Source organism: Panthera onca, chromosome A1, assembly GCF_046562875.1.
Source record: "Panthera onca isolate mPanOnc1 chromosome A1, mPanOnc1 haplotype 2, whole genome shotgun sequence".
Classification (NCBI taxonomy): Eukaryota; Metazoa; Chordata; class Mammalia; order Carnivora; family Felidae; genus Panthera; species Panthera onca.
In genome coordinates, this window is record NC_138339.1 from 167,400,432 (window position 1) to 167,418,967 (window position 18,536).

General features: G+C 43.7%; 1 protein-coding gene across 4 annotated transcripts in view; it reads right to left on the minus strand.

Moving 5' to 3' along the window:
• Positions 1-18,437, minus strand: part of BIVM (basic, immunoglobulin-like variable motif containing) — a 43,728-nt gene extending 25,291 nt beyond the window's left edge. For 2 of the 4 annotated variants that reach the window (XM_078453141.2, XM_078453134.1), the window contains exons 1-3: positions 18,050-18,437; positions 11,102-11,698; positions 3,642-3,768 (exon numbers count right to left, since the gene is read on the minus strand). In XM_078453141.2, coding sequence (XP_078309267.1) covers positions 3,642-3,768; positions 11,102-11,579 — 605 coding nt within the window. In that variant the 5' untranslated portion in view covers positions 11,580-11,698; positions 18,050-18,437. Of the gene's footprint in view, positions 1-3,641; positions 3,769-11,101; positions 11,699-16,741; positions 17,216-18,049 lie in introns of those variants that run through there. The other 2 variants (XM_060636724.3, XM_060636723.3) reach the window with 2 other exon arrangements.
• Positions 18,438-18,536: the final 99 nt, after the last annotated feature.

Sequence of the window (18,536 nt, forward strand, 5' to 3'; positions counted from 1 at the left end):
GCAGGGTCAAGTTCATTCTTTTACAGGTGGATATCCACTTTTCCCAGCAAGATTTGCTGAAGAGACTGTCCTTTCTCTATTCCGTGGGCTTGGCACCCTTACGGAAGATTGTTTGCCCATTTACATGAGTGCTTCTCTCTGGGCTTTCTATTCTGACCCAGTTGTCTACATATCTGTCTTTATGCCAAGATCACACTGTTTTGATTATGTAGCTCTGGGAGGTTTTGAAATCAGGAAGTGGGTGGCCTACGTTCCACTCTTGCCATCACTACCTTCCCAGCAATTCACTAGAGGCACTGTCCTTAGCTAGAAATTAGGAAGTAAAATAATCCAGTAGCGATCAGATGAGCAGGATGTCTCCTTCTGCAACCCCTACCTGCATTTCTGTAGTGCTGAACTGGATCTCCATCAAGAACTCTGATGTTCCTCCCCTGGTGCAGTGGCTCACACCCCTAGTCTAACCAAAGGGTCACCGGATGGTTTCAGGACTGCCACATGAACTTTAGGGAAACCTGTACCATTTGAGGCTAATAGTAGTCTTTGCAGTTCTTGGTGTCCTCTCCCTGTTGGTCCAGAGTGCAGAGGATTTGAGAAGCATGTATTAGAGACTATGGTTTGGGGATATTGTTAATTCTTTGTTTCAGGGAAGATAAGAGTTTTCCCCTATTTTTTATTTTCTTGTTATTGTTTCCATGGGTTTGAGGCATAGAGGCCAAGGGCAGGCCACCCCAAGATGGGTCGCTTTGACATGAACATTATTTTGAGTTGAAAGCAATCCAAACCCAGCAGATTCAGAAAAAGCTCGTTATCCCCCCTCCCCCATCAACTGCCTGCTTTACCAGGAAGAGAGCTATTAACCAAAGACTCCCCTTTACCTGAGAAAGTTATCTGCATAATAGGGTAATTTTTGTTTTTCAAAACATCTCCTTTCATCTCCCTACTAATAGCCTTCCTCCTCTTATCCGCAGACTCCTACCCCTCTCCTTAGCTCACATAACCTTCATGTTACCTCAATGTCTTTAGAATTTCCATGTCTGTGTGAATTCCCTGTACGTACGTTGATTTTCTCCTGTTAATCTGTCTCATGTCAATTTGATTCTAAGTCCATCTAGAAGAGCCTGGAAGAGCAGAGGAAAGCTACCTCCCCAATAGAGAGAAGGAATGGAGTAAACAGACCTTATTCTGTCATATTTAAATCTCCAACTTCTATCCAAAACACCTCTTCACAAAGTCTTAGGGTCACTCCTAGGCACCCTTAAGATTTTCCATATTTCTTCATCAGTCCAAACTTGTTTACTGGTCTTGTTCATGACCAGCCTAAAACTTTTACTGACTTTCTACTATCTCCTACGGGTGTTTCCATTCCAACCGTACTCTTGTAGTATCTTCAGTGGGAAATGAGTTTGTCATCCTAACAGTGTTTCCCCTCAGGTTATTTCTCCCATCTATCCTTCCTCATCCAAGCCTTATGGTTTCACATGTTATACTATTAAAATACAATTACCCAAATTTGTTGTTAAAACAAATCTTAGGTCTAAGGGATTAGAAGCAAAAATGGGCAAAGGCTTTCTCCAAAGAAAATAAAATTACTGTTTTTGATTCTAATGCCTCTTCTCCAATATAATCTATATCCTTATTACTACCAATTAATCTTTTAAAATACCCTTTTGTTAAGAAATCATCAAGGGCTTCTCTCTACGTCAGGAACAACAACAAAAAAATCTAAATCCTTAGCCTAGTGTCCAAGATACAGATCATGACAGGTTACAAAGAAAGAATGTGAACTTTGGAGTCTGGCTCTCTTCAGTTTTAATACAAGATCTGCTTCTTCACCATGTGATGTTAGGTAAGCTTCTTAGCTTCTGAACTTCACTCCAGACAAGACTGTCTAATCTTCATTACCAATACACAAGACACTCTCCTCCCATCCATGCAAAGACCTTTGGACCCTCCATACCTCTCTTAAGGCCCAGCTCCTCAGTGAAGCCTTTTGATGATCATTATTTCCTCTCATGTTGGTAGTTTATTCATACCCATCTTGTCTGAATATTCATACCCATCTTTGTCTGAAACTTGTCTGAGATATTTTATATTTCTCTGCTTAGTCCCCATTTCTCACCTACATTTTAAACTCTGAGAAAACAAACGCCATGTTTTGTGTATCTCTGTATTCTCGGCCACAGTAAAGGGTCCAATATTTATTAAATAGGTGATAATATCTAACATTTTTTAAACCTCACACAAATAATTTTTAAAATCTCAACTCATAGGGGCGCCTGGGTGGCTCAGTTGGTTAAGCCTCTGACTTCGGCTCAGGTCATGATCTCACGGTTTGTGAGTTCAAGCCCTGCGTCAGGCTCTGTGCTGACAGCTCAGAGCCTGGAGCCTGCTTCAGATTCTGTGTCTCCCTCTCCCTCTGCCCCTCCCCTGCTCAGGCTCTGACTCTCTCTTTCAATAATAAATAAATGGTAAAAAAAAAATTTTTTTTAATCTCAAATCATAGACTAGTAATATCCAAAAGCCATCATTAAACATTTTTTTTCTTTCAAATAGGAACTGTATTCCAAGGTAACCAAACAGCCACAGTTGATGAGTGAAAGCTCTTCTTATTGGAAGAAGATCGCTAACTAATAAAGGGAGAAGATATGAAAGAAATTTGAAATATCACCATTTTCCAGCAAGGATTCAGGTAACAGTCATCAATGGGTTTGGCTAAAACCACTAGGTGAAAAGTTAATGGGGACAGGATATTAGCCTGATGCCACTGTCCCCCCCACTGATTATGTGATGGTTGCAGAAAGGAAGAAAAAAGAACTTGACAATGTGGGCTGATGCTGTCACCGCCTAAATCCGATAATCAGTCTTAGAATCTAGTACGGGACGACCAGATACTATGCATCCCCTGATGTGATGCAGTATGAAGAACAAAGGGTCACCGGGGCAGTACTGTTGCCTAAAATGTTCAATCAGAATCTAAACCAAGTCTGTATGTCTAACTTCCAGCTGTCAGGAAATACTGAGGCTATAGAAATAATTTAGACAACAGGGGGGAAATATCAGACAAATCCAGAAGGTAGGACACTCTACAAGATATCTGGCCAAGTCTCTTTAAGAAGTTAATCTAGGGGCCCCTGGGTGGTTCAGTCAGTTAAGTGTCCAACTCTTGATTTTGGCTCAGGTCACGATCTCACGGTTTACGAGATTGAGCCTCGCTGTTGGGCTCTGCACTAACAGCATGGAGCCTGCTTGGGGTTCTCTCTCTCTCTCTCTCTCTCTCTCTCTCTCTCTCTCTCTCTGCCCCTTCCCTGTACTCTCTATCTCTCTCTAAATAAATAAATAAACATTAGAGAAAAAAAAAAGAAGTCAATCTCCTAGAATTTAAAAAACAAAAGTGAGGGGAGGGAGGTAGAGACTGTTCTAGGTTAAGAGAGACATACAAGCCACAACAAGCAAACACTAAGTGTGGTTCATGGTTGGGAACCACAATGAACAACCACTTGTGAAAATACTTCAAAACAATGTGGAAAACCTAAATTTAGCCTAGGAATTAGATACTATGGAAATATTATTAACTTTATTAAGTATGACAACGCTATTGTGTTAAGTGTGGTTAAGGAAAAAAGTCAATTTTTAGAGATTACCATCTTCTGAGATCTAATACTTTCCGCTGCTTAATATCTTCAAGAGGAGAATACTGAGGCCACTCCCTCTGATGTCTTCCTTTTTTGTCTGAAGTTTTTTTCTTGCAAATTTGTTTCTTTACATTGCCTAAACACAAGAATACAAAGTAAGCAAAATGCTCAGGATGAAATAAGCCATTATGGGAGTATAATTAATTATGTAAAAGGGACCCCTGGGTGACACAGTTGGTTAAGCAACCAACTTCATCTCAGATCATGATCTTGAGGTTCACGAGTTTGAGCCCCACGTCACATCGGGTTCTGTGCTGACAGCTCAGAGCCTGGAGCCTGCTTCAGATTCTGTGTGTGTCTCTCTCTGTGCCCCTCCCCAACTCGAGCTCTGACTCTCTCTCAAAAATAAATAAACATTTAAAAAATTATGTAACAAAATTAAAAAGTAACTGCCACTAGTTCTCAAAATGATATTGCAAACATGTTGAAGAAAGACATGTATCTTCAAGAATACTCCCCTGGCTTAAAGAGAGAGAATAAATAAAAACAAGTTTAAGCAATCATGAGTGTAGTTCCTATCAGATTCTTACACTTCCAACTCCTGATCTAGTCACTTCTCTAGGAAAAGAATCAATCACAAAATCTTTGGTTTAGAAAATCAAATTACTTGGGGCGCCTGGGTGGCTCAGTCGGTTGAGCGTCCGACTTCAGCCCAGGTCATGATCTCGCGGTCCGTGGGTTCGAGCCCCGCGTCGGGCTCTGTGCTGACAGCTCGGTGCCCGGAGCCTGTTTCAGATTCTGTGTCTCCCTCTCTCTCTGACCCTCCCCTGTTCATGCTCTGTCTCTCTCTGTCTCAAAAATAAATAAACATAAAAATTTTTTAAAAAAAAAGAAAGAAAATCAAATTACCAATGGTAAAATATTTAACTAGACCACTTTCCAGAAAATGAATCCCTTTCTACAAAACAATAAAACCACATTAATGTAACTCTGTTAAGAAAGTAAAAGCAATAGATCCAATAATGCAATGATGTGATATTTAAAAATACCTGCAGGCCTTACAGAGACCACAAAATGGATTAAGAATGATGCTCATGTGTACATTATGAAAACGTGACTTCAGCACCAGCAACTAGAATGGAAAACAAAGTCTTCTTTCTGTGTGTGTGTACGTAACGAAGTGTGCACGCACACACACACACGCATGTGCACACGTGAGCGCATGCAAGCAAACACACACACACACACACACACACACACACACACACACACACCACTCTCTCCAAAAGACATGTAAAGCAAATAGCAGGGTCACCTAAGGGGGAGGAGAATTGGAAGCTAGACAAAAAGAAGACAAAACTGAGAATGAGACATTGCACTGTTTAATTTTTACACTTTTTGTTTCTGAACGATGCTAATGGATTACTCAGGCAAAAAAAAAAAAAAAAAAAAAAAAAAAAAAAAACACCTATTTAATTAAAATCTTAACTACAGAGAAATGATGGTTACCAGAAGGGAGGTGGGTGGCTGTGGGGGAAATAGGTGATAGGGATTAAGGATGCACTTGTTGAGATGAGCACCAGGTGAGGTATGGAATGTTGAATCCCTACATTGTATGCCTGAAACGAGTATTGCACTTTCTGTTAACTGACTGGAATTTAAATTAAAACTTTAAAAAATATATTAATAAATAACATCCAAGTTTCATGTCAGTAAAATACCATTAACATTTCAGACAGCTATGCTCAAATACTTTAATAAATTTCACACAAACTACATTTTCGATGAAGTGATCAAACCTGATATGAAATTATATTAGAGCTAATATTTTATTTTTATGAGTTATTCACAATGATAAGACATAGATCATAGAGAGATATGTCTAGAAAACAAACACAGAAAGGGGTTTATTTCATTCGCCCTTCAATAAAACCCAAACCAGCTGGAACTCAGAAACTATGGTGACACAGGGGATTTCTCTGATTTTTGCAAGATGTCATAATGACGAACACTGTAATATCCAGACACCAGTTTTTCCCCACTGCCTCTAGCTATTTGAAGTCTTCACAGAGACACAAAATTTCCACAGAGCTGAACAACCAGTGGCAAATATGAGCTAAGTCCCATTCGGACAAGTTTCTTCCCCTAATAAAATACATCTTAGAGACTGACAAGATGGAAAAACTACTGTCCAGCATTTCTCCGATGTCTTGTCTTCACTGCCCCATAATGCCTTAATGCCCTACGAAGTTTTCCCAGCCACTTAAAACCTTAGAGGCTAATGAAGCGTGCTAATCAGTGCCCTCAGCACCCCCTGGGGTGGTCTGGCCCCACACGCTTTCCTCTGAGGCTACCTAAGCCTGCCCTCTGTCCCCTTCAACTTTACGCCTCGGAGCCCCCCGGGCTAAAGAAGTGTGTGTTCCAAATAAGCATCCTTGGTAAATCCACCTGTTTCCACACGCGCAAAATTCCATTCAGCTCGGGAGAGAGGAAAGCTCTGGCAAAGTGGGAGCTAAGTTTGAGAGGAGAACGTAACATACCCACACCTGAACACTGTCTCCCCATCTCATCAACCCCAAGAACCTCTGCCCACTGCTGTCTGTCACCGCCATATTCCTTCTTCCGTTCCCCACCTGGCCCACAACACAACCATATAGCTCTGACACCAAAAGGAACACACATACACACACAGCTACCTCTATTCACCACACTGCCTTTTAGAGAAAGGTCTGAGCATAGCAAAAAGTAGAGTATCTGCCATCTTTTTGACTGAAGGAACCACAGGACAGAGTTTTGGGCAATCACTGTCACTGGAAAGTGAGGTGGGTGGGTACCCCAGAAATAAAAGAGCCAGAAAAGGGGAGACTCAAATTCTGTGCATAAATTTGGCCCCGATCCTAGGCTGACTCTTGAACCATGCGTGCACAGAGCAGACCCCAAAGAGCACAGCTAAGGCCAAAAAATATTGGACAGAGATTTCAAATGTCCTTAAGGGACAGAATTTGTGGTTTTAGTCAAACCAAATCTATTGGTGCTAAAATTAAAAACAAACAAATGAACAAACTTGAAATAAAGCACTCTTTGGAGGAATATACAAGAATCCAAAATCAACACATTTCCAATACCCAGCATACAATCCAAAATTATTGAATATGTGAGGAAGCTGGAAAATGTGACACCTTCTCAAGAAAAAAGATAAGACCAACTCGAAGATGACCCAAATTTTAAAACTGGCAGATAAGGATTCTATCTTATCTTATTTTAAGTAGGTTTCACACCCAGCACAGAGCCCAATATGGGGCTTGAACTCACAACCCTGAGGTCAAGACCCGAGCTGAGATCTTGAGCTGAGATCTTAACCGACTGAGCCACCCAGACACCCCAGCAGATAAGGATTTTAAAGTGGATATTACAGGGGCACCTGGGTGGCTCTATCAGTCTGGCATCAGACTTTGGCTCAGGTCTTGATGTCATGATTGGTGAGTGTGAGCCTTGCTATGGGTGAGCCCCACTTCTCTCTCTCTCCCTCACTCTCTCTCCCTCTCTGCCCCCCATGGGATTCTCTCTCTCTCTCTGCCCTTCGCTCATTTGCACCCTCTCTCTCTCAAAAAAGAAAAAAGAAGAGAAAGAAAAGAAGGACGAAAGAAAGGAAAGAAGGAAGGAAGAAAAGAAAAGGAAAGGAAAAAAGAAAGTGGATATTATATCTATGCTTTATGAGATAGATAAAATCTTCCAGTAAGGAATGAGAAGATAGGAAACCCAAGATAGGAAACAAAAACTACATTAAAAATGTAAATTCCAGAACTAAAAAAAACAATAATCTGAAACAAATAATTCATGGAATATACTTATCTTTAAGAGATCTACCTTATCTTTTTCTTCAGCTATCAAGTTTTTATCAAAAGGAAGATGAATCATGTCTTTTCCGAGGCGAGCTGACTGACACACAATGTTACATTCGTTTCAAGTGTACAATACAGTGATTCAACAACTCTATATGCTGCACTCACCATAAGAGTTGCTACCATCTGTCACCACACCACACTATTACAGAACCTTGACTGTATCCCCTATGCTGTACCTCTTATTCCCATGAGGCATTCACTCTCTAACTGGAAGCCTGTATCTCTCACACCCCTTTGCCCATTTTGCCTGTCCCCCACCCCTCTCTCCTCTGGCAACCATCAGTTTGTTCTCTGTATTTGTAGGTCTGATTCTGCTTTCTGTTTGTTTGCTTGTTTACTCGTTAGTTTCAGGTTTTAGATTCCACGTTAAAGTAAAATCATACAGTATTTGTCTTTCCCTGTCTGAACTATTTCACTTTGCATGATACCCTCTAGATCCATCCATGTTCCAAGTGGCAAATTCTCATCCTTTTTTATGGTTGAGCAGGAGAGATGCACTTTAAATATAAAAAGATACAAGTTGAAAATAAACGGACAGGAAAAGATACACCATGCAAGCACTAGTCAAAAGAAAGCTGGAGTAGCCAGATGAATATCAAACAACATAGCTTTCAGAACAAGAAATATTACCAGGAATAATGAGGGACATTTCATAACAATAAAAAAGGTCAATTCAACAAGAGGAAATAATACTCATATTGTGTGTGCACCTAATTAATAGAGTTTCAAATTACATGGAAGCAAAAATCAACAGAATTAAATGCAGAAAAGATAACAATCATAGCTGGAGATTTTTAACATTTCATTTTCTTTTTTTTTTTTTTTATTTTTTTTTCAACGTTTATTTATTTTTGAGACAGGAGAGACAGAGCATGAACAGGGGAGGGTCAGAGAGAGGGAGACACAGAATCTGAAGCACGCTCCAGGCTCTGAGCTGTCAGCACAGAGCCCGACATGGGGCTAGAACTCACGGACCGCGAGATCATGACCTGAGCTGAAGTCAGCCGCTTAACCGACTGAGCCACCCAGGCACCCCTTAACATTTCATTTTCAGCTGTTAAGAGAACAAGACAAAAACTCAGTAGTGACACAGAAGATGTGAACAACACTTTGGCCCAATCACAAATACTTCGACCCAATGTGTATTTATAGAACACTATACCCAACACTACACCCATCTTTTCAAATGCACACGGTACATTCACCAACATAGACTGTGTGTTGGGTCATAAAACAAGTCTCAGCCCATTTTAAAAGACGAGTTCATATGTCCTCTGTCCACAAAGGAAATAGATTAGAAATCAATATTGGGGCACCTGGGTGGCTCAGTCAGTTGAGCATCAGACTCTTGATTTTGGCTCAGATCATGATCTCATGGTTCCTGGGATCAAGCCCTGCATAGGGCTCTGGACTGACAGCACAGAGCCTGCTTAGGATTTTCTTTCTCTCTCCCTCTCCCTCTGCCTCTCCCCTGCTCACGTGTGTGTGGGTGTGCACACACACGCTCCCTCTCTCTCTCAAAATAAATAAACTTTGAAAGAATCAATATTTAGAAAAAGCCCCAAAGTATCTGGAAATTAAGCAGCATACTTCTAACAGTAACATATATATCGAAGAAAAAATCACAAGGGAAATTATAAAATACTTCAAATTACATGATAATAAAAATACAGTGTATCAACCTTCGTGGGCTGTGGCTATCAGAGTACTTACAGAGCCATGTTAAGCAGTAAATGCTGGAAGCAGAAAAGTCTTGAATCAAAATGTTGGAAAAAGAAGAACAAAGTAAACCCGAAGTAAGTAGAAGAAAGAAAATAATAAAAAGCAGAAATCAATAGAATAGAAAACAAACAATTGAGAAAATTAACCAAGTTAAAAGCTGGTTATCTGAAAAGATGAGCAAAACTGATACACCCCTAACCAGAAGAAAAAGGGAGAGAACATAAATTACCACTATCAGGAAAGGAAAGAGGAATTATTGCTAAAAGACCCTGTAGACATTAGAGGGATAAAAAGGACTTTAGAAATAACTTTGGGGAGGGACACCTGGGTGGCTCAGTTGTTTAAGTAGCCAACTCTTGGTCTCGGTTCAGGTCACGATCTCATGGTTGGTGAGATCGAGCCCCGTGTTAGGTTCTGCACTGAGAGCTCGAAGTCTGCTTGGGATTCTCTCTCTCCCCCTCTCTCTCTCTGCTCCTCTCCTGCCCACGCCCCCCTCCCTCAAAATAAATAAAAAACATTTAAAAATATTTTAAAAATTACTTTGGGGGGCCTGGGTGACTCAGTCAGTTAAGCGTGAGACTCTTGATTTTGGCTCAGGTCATGATCTCGCAGTTGGTGAGATTGAGCCCCGCATCGGACTCCATGTTGACAGTGTGGAGCCTTCTTGGGATTCTCTGTCCCCCTCTCTGCCCCTCCCCTGCTTGTGCTCACTCTCTCTCTTACTTGCTCGCTCTCTCAAAATAAATAAATAAACTTTAAAAAAGAAAAAGAAGAAATAACTCCATGCCAACAAAATTGGCAGCTTAGATGAAATGGACAAACTAAAACTTGACAGAATCAATGGGAATCAAGACAACTCCATGATCACAGTTAGAGATTTGTTACACCCCTCTGTAAAGCTCTCAGAAAATAGGAGAGAACACTTCCCAACTTGTCTTAGGAGACCTGCATAGCCCTAATTCCAACAACCTGAAAAATATATTACAAAAAAATTACAGACCAATCACCTGTAAATATAGACACAAGGTGAAACCCCCCTGACACGCCGAGAACACAAATTTACATAACATTCTGGGAAACAAGTCAAGCTGACAAACGAACAAGAAGTATGGAGGTTTTACAAAAAGAAGCCTAGAAGTAAAATACAAATCCCACCTCCACCTCCTCCTAGCTATCGTCTTTCCACAAGCAACTCAACCTCTCTGAGCCTCAATCTCTTTACCTATAAAATAAGAGTACCCACCACATAAAAATCCTGTATTACTGTGAGTTCAAAAGAAAGAAGTGAAAAGCAATAGTGTCTGCCACAGGGCCACCACCCTGCAATTGCGAAGGCTTTGTATTGCACCCTGGGTGAATAGCGCCCTCTTAAATTGTGCAGTACACAACCTAGTCAGTGGTACCTGGAGACCCTGCTGGGTGCTCAAACAATTTTAAAAGGAAAAAGCCACAGTTATACAGAAGAAAAAACTAAACGTTTAGTTGGGAAAGATGAATTCATGTCTCTGCAAAACTAAAACATAGTGGTATGTTATTCTAGCCACCTCATTAACCATTTCTAAGCCACTGTATACTTATCTGCAATACCGGTATTTTACAGCATTCTTAGATTTTTTCAAAGCTCTCAAAATGCTAAGGTTATGTGTGCAGTTTCCAGTGGCAAGCCATTAATGAACTAAATGTCCTCTGCCCAAAGTTATTTCTTAACTACAGTGATAGACATGATAGCAATGTTCCTTGTATAGCAGTATAAAAAAGGAAACCATGCTTAATGGCAAGCTTAAACAAGATACATTGTTTTCTTATTATTTTCACATGGGGAATTCACGCCTCCTTCCTTACCTGATTTGTGTTTCAAATTTGTGGTCACCCCATCAAATTCAGACTTATCAATTTCCCATGCGAGAGGTAGCTTGCCCAGGCTATTGGATAAGTTGTCCAAGCTATTTTCTTCATTGTAGATGATCTCTGATGTACTAGTTGGGATGCCAATGTATCTTGATGGGTTATTTCCCGCAGATAAAGAGGTACTATCAGGAAGACAAGAAGAGCGGGTTGAATTTGGAGGTTTATAGATTGAGGTTGCCTGGTTGAGAAAGGCATAGTCTGAACAGATGGCATAAATTTTCTCCCGAGTATGGGTCACTGGACAGCTCCACGGATAATGACCATCTCCTTTGGGGCCCAAGGGTGCCCCCGAGGCACGAGTGCAGAAAGACTGTACAGCACCGTGTAGATTCTCTTCAGGAGACTTTCTCTCGGATTTGTGCTCACCATTTCCAGAATCATTTGCCCTTTCTGCTTCTGCAACGTTAGGCATTGAATGCAACTATAAAAGTTCTGTTAAGGAGAAGTTGCAACTCTTTCTGCTACTTGAAAACCAACTGTGACAATCGTTTAGAGCATCCTACAGAAACTTGGGAACTGCAAAATGGGATCCTAAGAAAAGAGGGAGGAGAAAGAAACATCAACAATCCACTAGACACTACAAAAGACTAAGAAATATATCAAATGTTTCACATGGGTTCATTCAATGAACATTTATTTTACAACTACTAAACACCTAGAGTCACAATCACCGCCCATCTGCTTTATTAAAAAATTATTTTACAATAATGCTTTAGAATAATAAAAAAACACAAACAACTCAATTAAAAATGGGCAAAATATCTAGGGGCGCCTGGATGGCTCAGTCAGTTAAACATCCAACTTCAGCTCAGGTCATGATCTCGTGGTTCGTGAGTTCGAGCCCCACATCAGGCTCCGTGCTGACAGCTCAGAGCCTGGAGCCTGCTTCAGATTCTATATCTCCCTCTCTCTCTCTGCCCACCCCACACAGGCTCTGTTTCTCTCTTTCTCTCAAAGATAAATAAAAACATTAAAAAAATTTTTTTTAATAGGCAAAATATCTGAATAGTCACTTCTCCAAAGACAGTGTAGAAATGGTCAATAAACACAACGAAATGATGTTCAGCATCATTAGCCATCTCGGAAATGCAAATCAAAACCACAGTAAGACACTATGTCAACCCAGCAGGATGGCTTTAATGAAAAAGATAGACGATAAGGATTGTTGAGGATGTGGTGGAACTGGAACCCTCATACACGTCTGATGGAAATGCAGAATGGTCTAGTCACTTTGGAAAACAGTTCCTCAAACACTTACAGAGTGACCATATGATCAAGCAATTTCACTCCTAGGTATATAGCTACAAGAAATGAACACATATGTCCACACAAATGTTTGTAGCAGCATTATTTATCATAGCCAAAAAGGAGAAACAAGCCAAATATCCATCAATTGATGAATGAGTAAGTAAGATAAATAAAATGTAGTTTATCCATGCTACAGAATATTATTGGGCAATAAAAATAAATGAAATACTGACCCATGCTACAACACAGATGGCCCTTGAAAGCATTATGCTAAATGAATGAAGCCAGTCACAAAGGAGCAGACAGTGTATGATTCCATTTATATGAAATGTTCAGAATAGGCAAATCTCTAGTGACAGAAATTAGATTAGTGGGTTACCTACAGCTGGGAGGGAGGAGGAGGTTGGGGATGATGGGGTTTCTTTTGTAATAATGAAACTATTCTATAATTGATTGAGGTGATGAATCCACAACATTATGAATATACTAAAAGCTACTGAACTGGACATTTGAAACAGGTGAATTGTACGATGTGTGAATCATATCCCAATAAAGCTGTGCATCCATCACCACAATTATAGTTAGTAGTCACTAACTTCTGGTCAGTCTCAGGAAAAACTCATTTTCAAGTCTACACCAGTTCCTTTGGGGAAGAAAACAGAACAGTTTAAATAGCAACCAAGGGCATTTGCGGAAGTCGAAGATTTACAGGACCTTGATGAGTCAGACCAACACAGGTGGTACAGGAGGGCACAGGGTGCAGGTGCCAGTTCTGAGTGTGCCCACCCCACAGGGCTCTAGTGATAGAAAAGTACTCAAGAGACACAGCCCGCCCCAGGTAACCAGTCTGATGTTCACTAGTCAATATCTCTGCCCATTCGCTTATTTTAAAAAAATTAGAAGTGAGAATAATTTTCTTAGGTTACAGAAAATGGTTATATAAAACCCCTCATACAAATATTGAATGACAAAAACCTCTAAGGCAATAAGAAATAACAGAAGAAGGATTGCCACAAGAGCCGTGGTCCCTCTAAATCTGTGAGCAGAAACTAGTAAAGGTAAGGCATGTCCTACATGTAATTTAAGGTAACAGAGTTCATTACAAGGAGGACTCCACATATCCTACAAGAGATTCCATTCCCTTTATTTTTAAGGAATGCTTTCCTTTTTTCTTTTTTAATGCTTACTTATTTTTGAGAGAGAGAGAGAGAGAGAGAGAGAACAAGTGAGGGGGTGGGGGGCAGTGAGGGGGGGAGAAGATCTAAAGCAGCCTCCAGGCTCTGAGCTGTCAGCACAGCTGACTAGAGTAGGACACTTAACCCACTGAGCCACCCAGGCACCCCAGGAATGCTTTCCTTCCATTCAAACCTTTGGGGAGTGAGTTTTTTGGAATTGGTGCAGTTTATAGTTATTCGCAGAAAAGTCGGTTTGGCTGGAACCTCCCCACCAAAGATGGAACCCCCAACGGTATCATTTGGGAAACTTCTCTTGTTTTCAAGAAATCCTGGGAGTGCTAGCAGTGGATCTCTTCACAGGAAGCTTTAAGCCTTCTCTTTCTTCCTCATCTCCTGGTGTCATGGTGATGTTGGAGGAAGATGCAAAGAGAAGCTTGTATCTGAGGCTGTACAGGCCACACTGGGCTTTTCTGAGGAGTCGATTTCTCTGATTCTTAGCAGATGACCTAACAAAGCACTTTCTACTGATCTGTTGTCCTGGTGCCTTTCTCTGAGAGCCAGCGTGGTGGACGGAGGTAGGTATTATTTGTGGCATTGGGGCTGTATGGGTGGGTTGCGGTAGGGTGCATAGGGCCCTGGTAAATAAGGGGTAGTGACCCAAGGGTGTTGGAGTCCATCGGAGGGAGTGGTGGGGACAGAAATGCTCCGGGCACTGCCCTTGTCTCTTCATCTCAAGCTTAGTTTCTACTTTGTCACAGCTTCCTTCCTCAGATTTAATAGAAGTGTGCCCATGGGACCAGCTCTCTGTGGCGTGGGGATGTTATGAAGAATGCTCATTTGGAACATATAGAGAATATTCTTAACAAAAACATAGGCAAAAGGAAATTAGTGCATTTGAGCACAAAAGGTAGGGCTGAGGGGCGCTTGGGTGGCTCAAGTGGTTAAGCATCTGACTCTTGACTCTTGATTTCTGCTCAGGTCATGATCTCACAGTTCACGAGATGAAGCCCCACATCAGACACTGTGCTGACAATGCAGAGCCTGCTTGGGATTCTCTCTCCCCCTCTCTCTACCCCTCTCCTGCTTGTGCTCTCTCTCTTGTGTGTGCTATAAATAAATAAATAAATAAATAAATAAATAAATAAATAACTTTTTCTTTAAAAAAAGGTAGGGTTGAACTTTCTGGAAGCTAAATACAAGAAAGAACATAGCACTTAATTTTTTTTTTTTTTTTTTTTTAACGTTTGTTTATTTTTGAGACGGAGAGAGACAGAGCATGAACGGGGGAGGGTCAGAGAGAGGGAGACACAGAATCTGAAACAGGCTCTAGGCTCTGAGCTGTCAGCACAGAGCCCGACGCGGGGTTTGAACTCACGGACCGCGAGATCATGACCTGAGCCGAAGTCGGCCACTTAACCGACTGAGCCACCCAGGCGCCCCAACATAGCACTTAATTAACAAAAAGTTTAATAGTCTGGTTTTCTTTGCGTTTTGGGTTTGTTTGCTTTTAAATAATGGTCACTCAACAAGCATGATCTCTTTGGTTGCACTTCTACAAAAAAAAAAAAAAGTGAAGATCATCCACATAAGGGCATAATTTATATCAATTGTCAATAAAAGCCAATACCGGTATGAAAACGTTCTCCTTTGAAGCACTGTTTATGGAAATTTCTCTTTGAAAAATTGTGTAATGTTTCTAGATTTTTATCACAGAAGTAAAACAAATGACAGAGAAAACTACTACAAAATACCAAGATATGACACAAAGAAAATGAAAATCATCCAACTCCCATGACCCAAACACTGTTGATGTTTATTTTCTTCCCTTAGTATCTGTCAGATCTGGGGAATGTTCTCCCCATGTCAGTGTGAGCCCCTGAAGCTAACTGATGTTAGTATTATCTATTATTATCGCGTCCTCAGGCTTTCCTACATGTGAACTGAGCACAAGTCATTACTGATAACAGAATCATTAGAGACAGCAATCACTGTATTATGTTGTAATTATAGCCTCAGGAAACACTGAGGGACAAAGGTGCACTTGTCCCTCCACTAAATAGCCTGTAGCTTCTCTGGTTTTGTCACACCTCATATCTCCTTTTGTTCCTATTTTGGTAAACCATTCCCAAGTCTATCCCCACTCCTAGCACCACCCCACCCCCGGGATGATATTTCTAATCTGACCTGTGCAGAGTTATTAGAAAATAAAGCTTGGACACATATATATGCTCACATAACTCCCCTGCCTAAAACCTTCCGCTCTTAGAACAAAAAGCCAACTCCTTGCCTGGCCCCAGGATGGATCTCCTTAGCCCCATCCCTCTCTCAGAGCCCCCTTCCTCCTTCCAACTTTCCAATCTCTGGATGCATTCTGCTCCTACTCACCCTCCAGTATTTGGTTAATCCCCATTTATTGCACATATCCTTCCATGTCACTTTCTAGGGATTCTTTCTTTGCTCCCCAAACCCGGCTAGGTCACCCTGTGCATACTCAATACCTTTCCTTAACAAGTCTTACCAGGGCTATCCCCAGGGAAGAGCATTTTTTAAAAGTTTCATCAACAAAGACTTAACTTGTAAGTGCCTACATCATGCCAGGCATTATTTTAAGCACCGGATTAGCAGCCTAGTAGATTCCAGGAAGATTTACTAGGAGAGGCTTTAGGAATCAGGGGCTGGACATTAGGCTAAACAGCCTCTTTTTCCTCCTCCCTGGGTGTCGTCTGTGAGAATGATGTTTCCTAATCCAGGTAAGAGAGAACATGCTCTATTACGATTTTACTAAGAATGTCTAAGGACCTAAGGCTCAATTTAATGATGTTCTCAACCATCATGGCACAGGCAACAGAAATACTGTTTAACTGTGAGTGAACAAAATTTTATAAAATGCACCTGTAAAGTAACGATTTTTAGAAGTCACTAGAACGAACTGTTCTGTCAAATAAACGCTCCATTTGTAAGGTCAGTATCCATCGCCTAGGCTACATTCTTTTCGGGTTATATTTCCAATCCGTATTTTAAAGTATCAAGTTGGCTTAGGGAACGAAAGACCTTCAGAAGTCTCTTCAGCAAGCCTCCCAATGTGACAACTATTATGATCTGTATTCCATACGGAAGGCCAGGGAAAGGTAACAGCATGGAAGTGACTTACTAACAGTGGAAAAGGCGCCCACGAGCTGGGCCAGACGCGCTAAGCCCCAGCGGGTCAGGTCTCGGTCCTCCTCCCCGGTGTCCTCCACACGCGCTCCAGGCCCCTTGCCGGGCTCAGACCCGAGCCCCTTCCCGGGCTGCGGCCGCGGGCCTACGAAGGATACCGGGTCCTCCCGGCGGCGTGCAGCCCAGGCTCCCGGGGCAAGCGAGCGGAGCTCCCACCTCCCTGTTCTGCGAAGCTCGCGGCGCCGCCAGGCTCAGAGGCCGCCGGGACCCAAGCGACAGCCTCGCAGGCCGGTCCCCGCCTCGCCGAGCCGGTGTGTGAGGAGGCGGCGCCGGGCGAGGGGAGGAGCCAGGCTGCGCTCCCAGCCCGCGCCCCTCCGGCGGCCCCCTCGGCCCGCGCGCGCTCTCCGGGACCCAGCCCCCCAGCCCCCGTCCCCGCAGCGAGGCCTCCGGGCCTCTCCGCCCGCCTCCCGCCTGGGCCGGAAGCCGGAGTCCGCCGATAGGGGGAGCGCTGCGGACGCCCGCGGGGTGATCGCCTCCAACCCGCCCGGGGCCGCGGGAGGTTCCGGACGCTCGAGGGCGGGTGGGACGCGTCAGTTACTGCTCCCGGGCCAGGAGGGAGTCGCCTATTTGAGCTCTGAATGCACCAGTTGAAATCGATGCTCAAGACAATTGCAAAAAATTAAAAAACAGACAAGCCCCGCCTGGACGCCCACCCAGGCCAGCTTTGCCCGCGGAGCCCCCCGGCGGGTCTGGGTTTTCCGGGCAGCTGGCAGAGGTCCCGAGAGGGAAGTGGGAGGGAGAGCTGGAGGCTCTGGATCCGATACCGGAGCTCCGTGACCCCTCCTGGTGACCTCCCCCCCCCCCACCCCCGGCCAAGGGGCAGACGTGCGGGGAAGAAGGGACGGCCACGGCGCGCTCCCAGCCAGGCCCTGGCCGGCGTGGCGTGGACACCCGCGCCAGGCAGGAGCCACCGGTATCCACGCGGACATCTCCAAATCGGGCTTTGTTCCCGAGAGCACTCGCCCCTCATCTCCCTAACACTCCCCCCATGTTGCGGCCCAGCTCTTCACCCCACTTTTTCCCAGGAGGAGGACGGGCACGGGTGCAGTGGCCACCGCTCGGACGGCCACGGGGCTCCAGGGAGCCCACGGCCCCCGGCAACCCAGGCGGCCACAGGCGGCGCCCAGGACAGGCGGGCAGCAGCAGGCCCTGCCCGCGGCGCGCGAGTGCCGGGCGGATGGCCCCGCGCGCTGGGCGCACAGCAGCCCGCAGCCACCTCCGCCCGGCCCACAGCCCCGGGTACCTCTCGGCCTGTCCGGCGGGGTCGAGTCGCTGCGGCCGCCGCAGAGCCGGCACCGGACCCGGATCACAGCTTCCCGCTCGCTGCCCGCGACGTGCCTCCAGTCACCCTGGGGCTGGCGTCTCTCGTCCCATTGGAGCGCGCGGGGACAGCGCCCTGGACGGCTGTGCCCGGCGACCGATTGTCAGATATCATTGACAACACCTTCCTTTCATCGTGTTTTATAATACCTGCCCTCTGCACGTGCGGAGGGTATGGTGACAATTTTTTTTTCTTTAATCTTAGCTGTGCCCCCGCATGCCCCTCTGTTGGGCACCTTGTATGTAAGCGGTGACCGCAAAGTAAATAAACGAGTGAGAGTAGGTAAAACCTGGCAGGATTTCCGCTAGTTCTATCGCGAACTACATGTCCCAGGAAGCCGTGGAGCACGGACGCCACCGCGCCATCCACTTGGAGAGGGCCTTACTCAGCCCGGCGACACGCGGGCCAA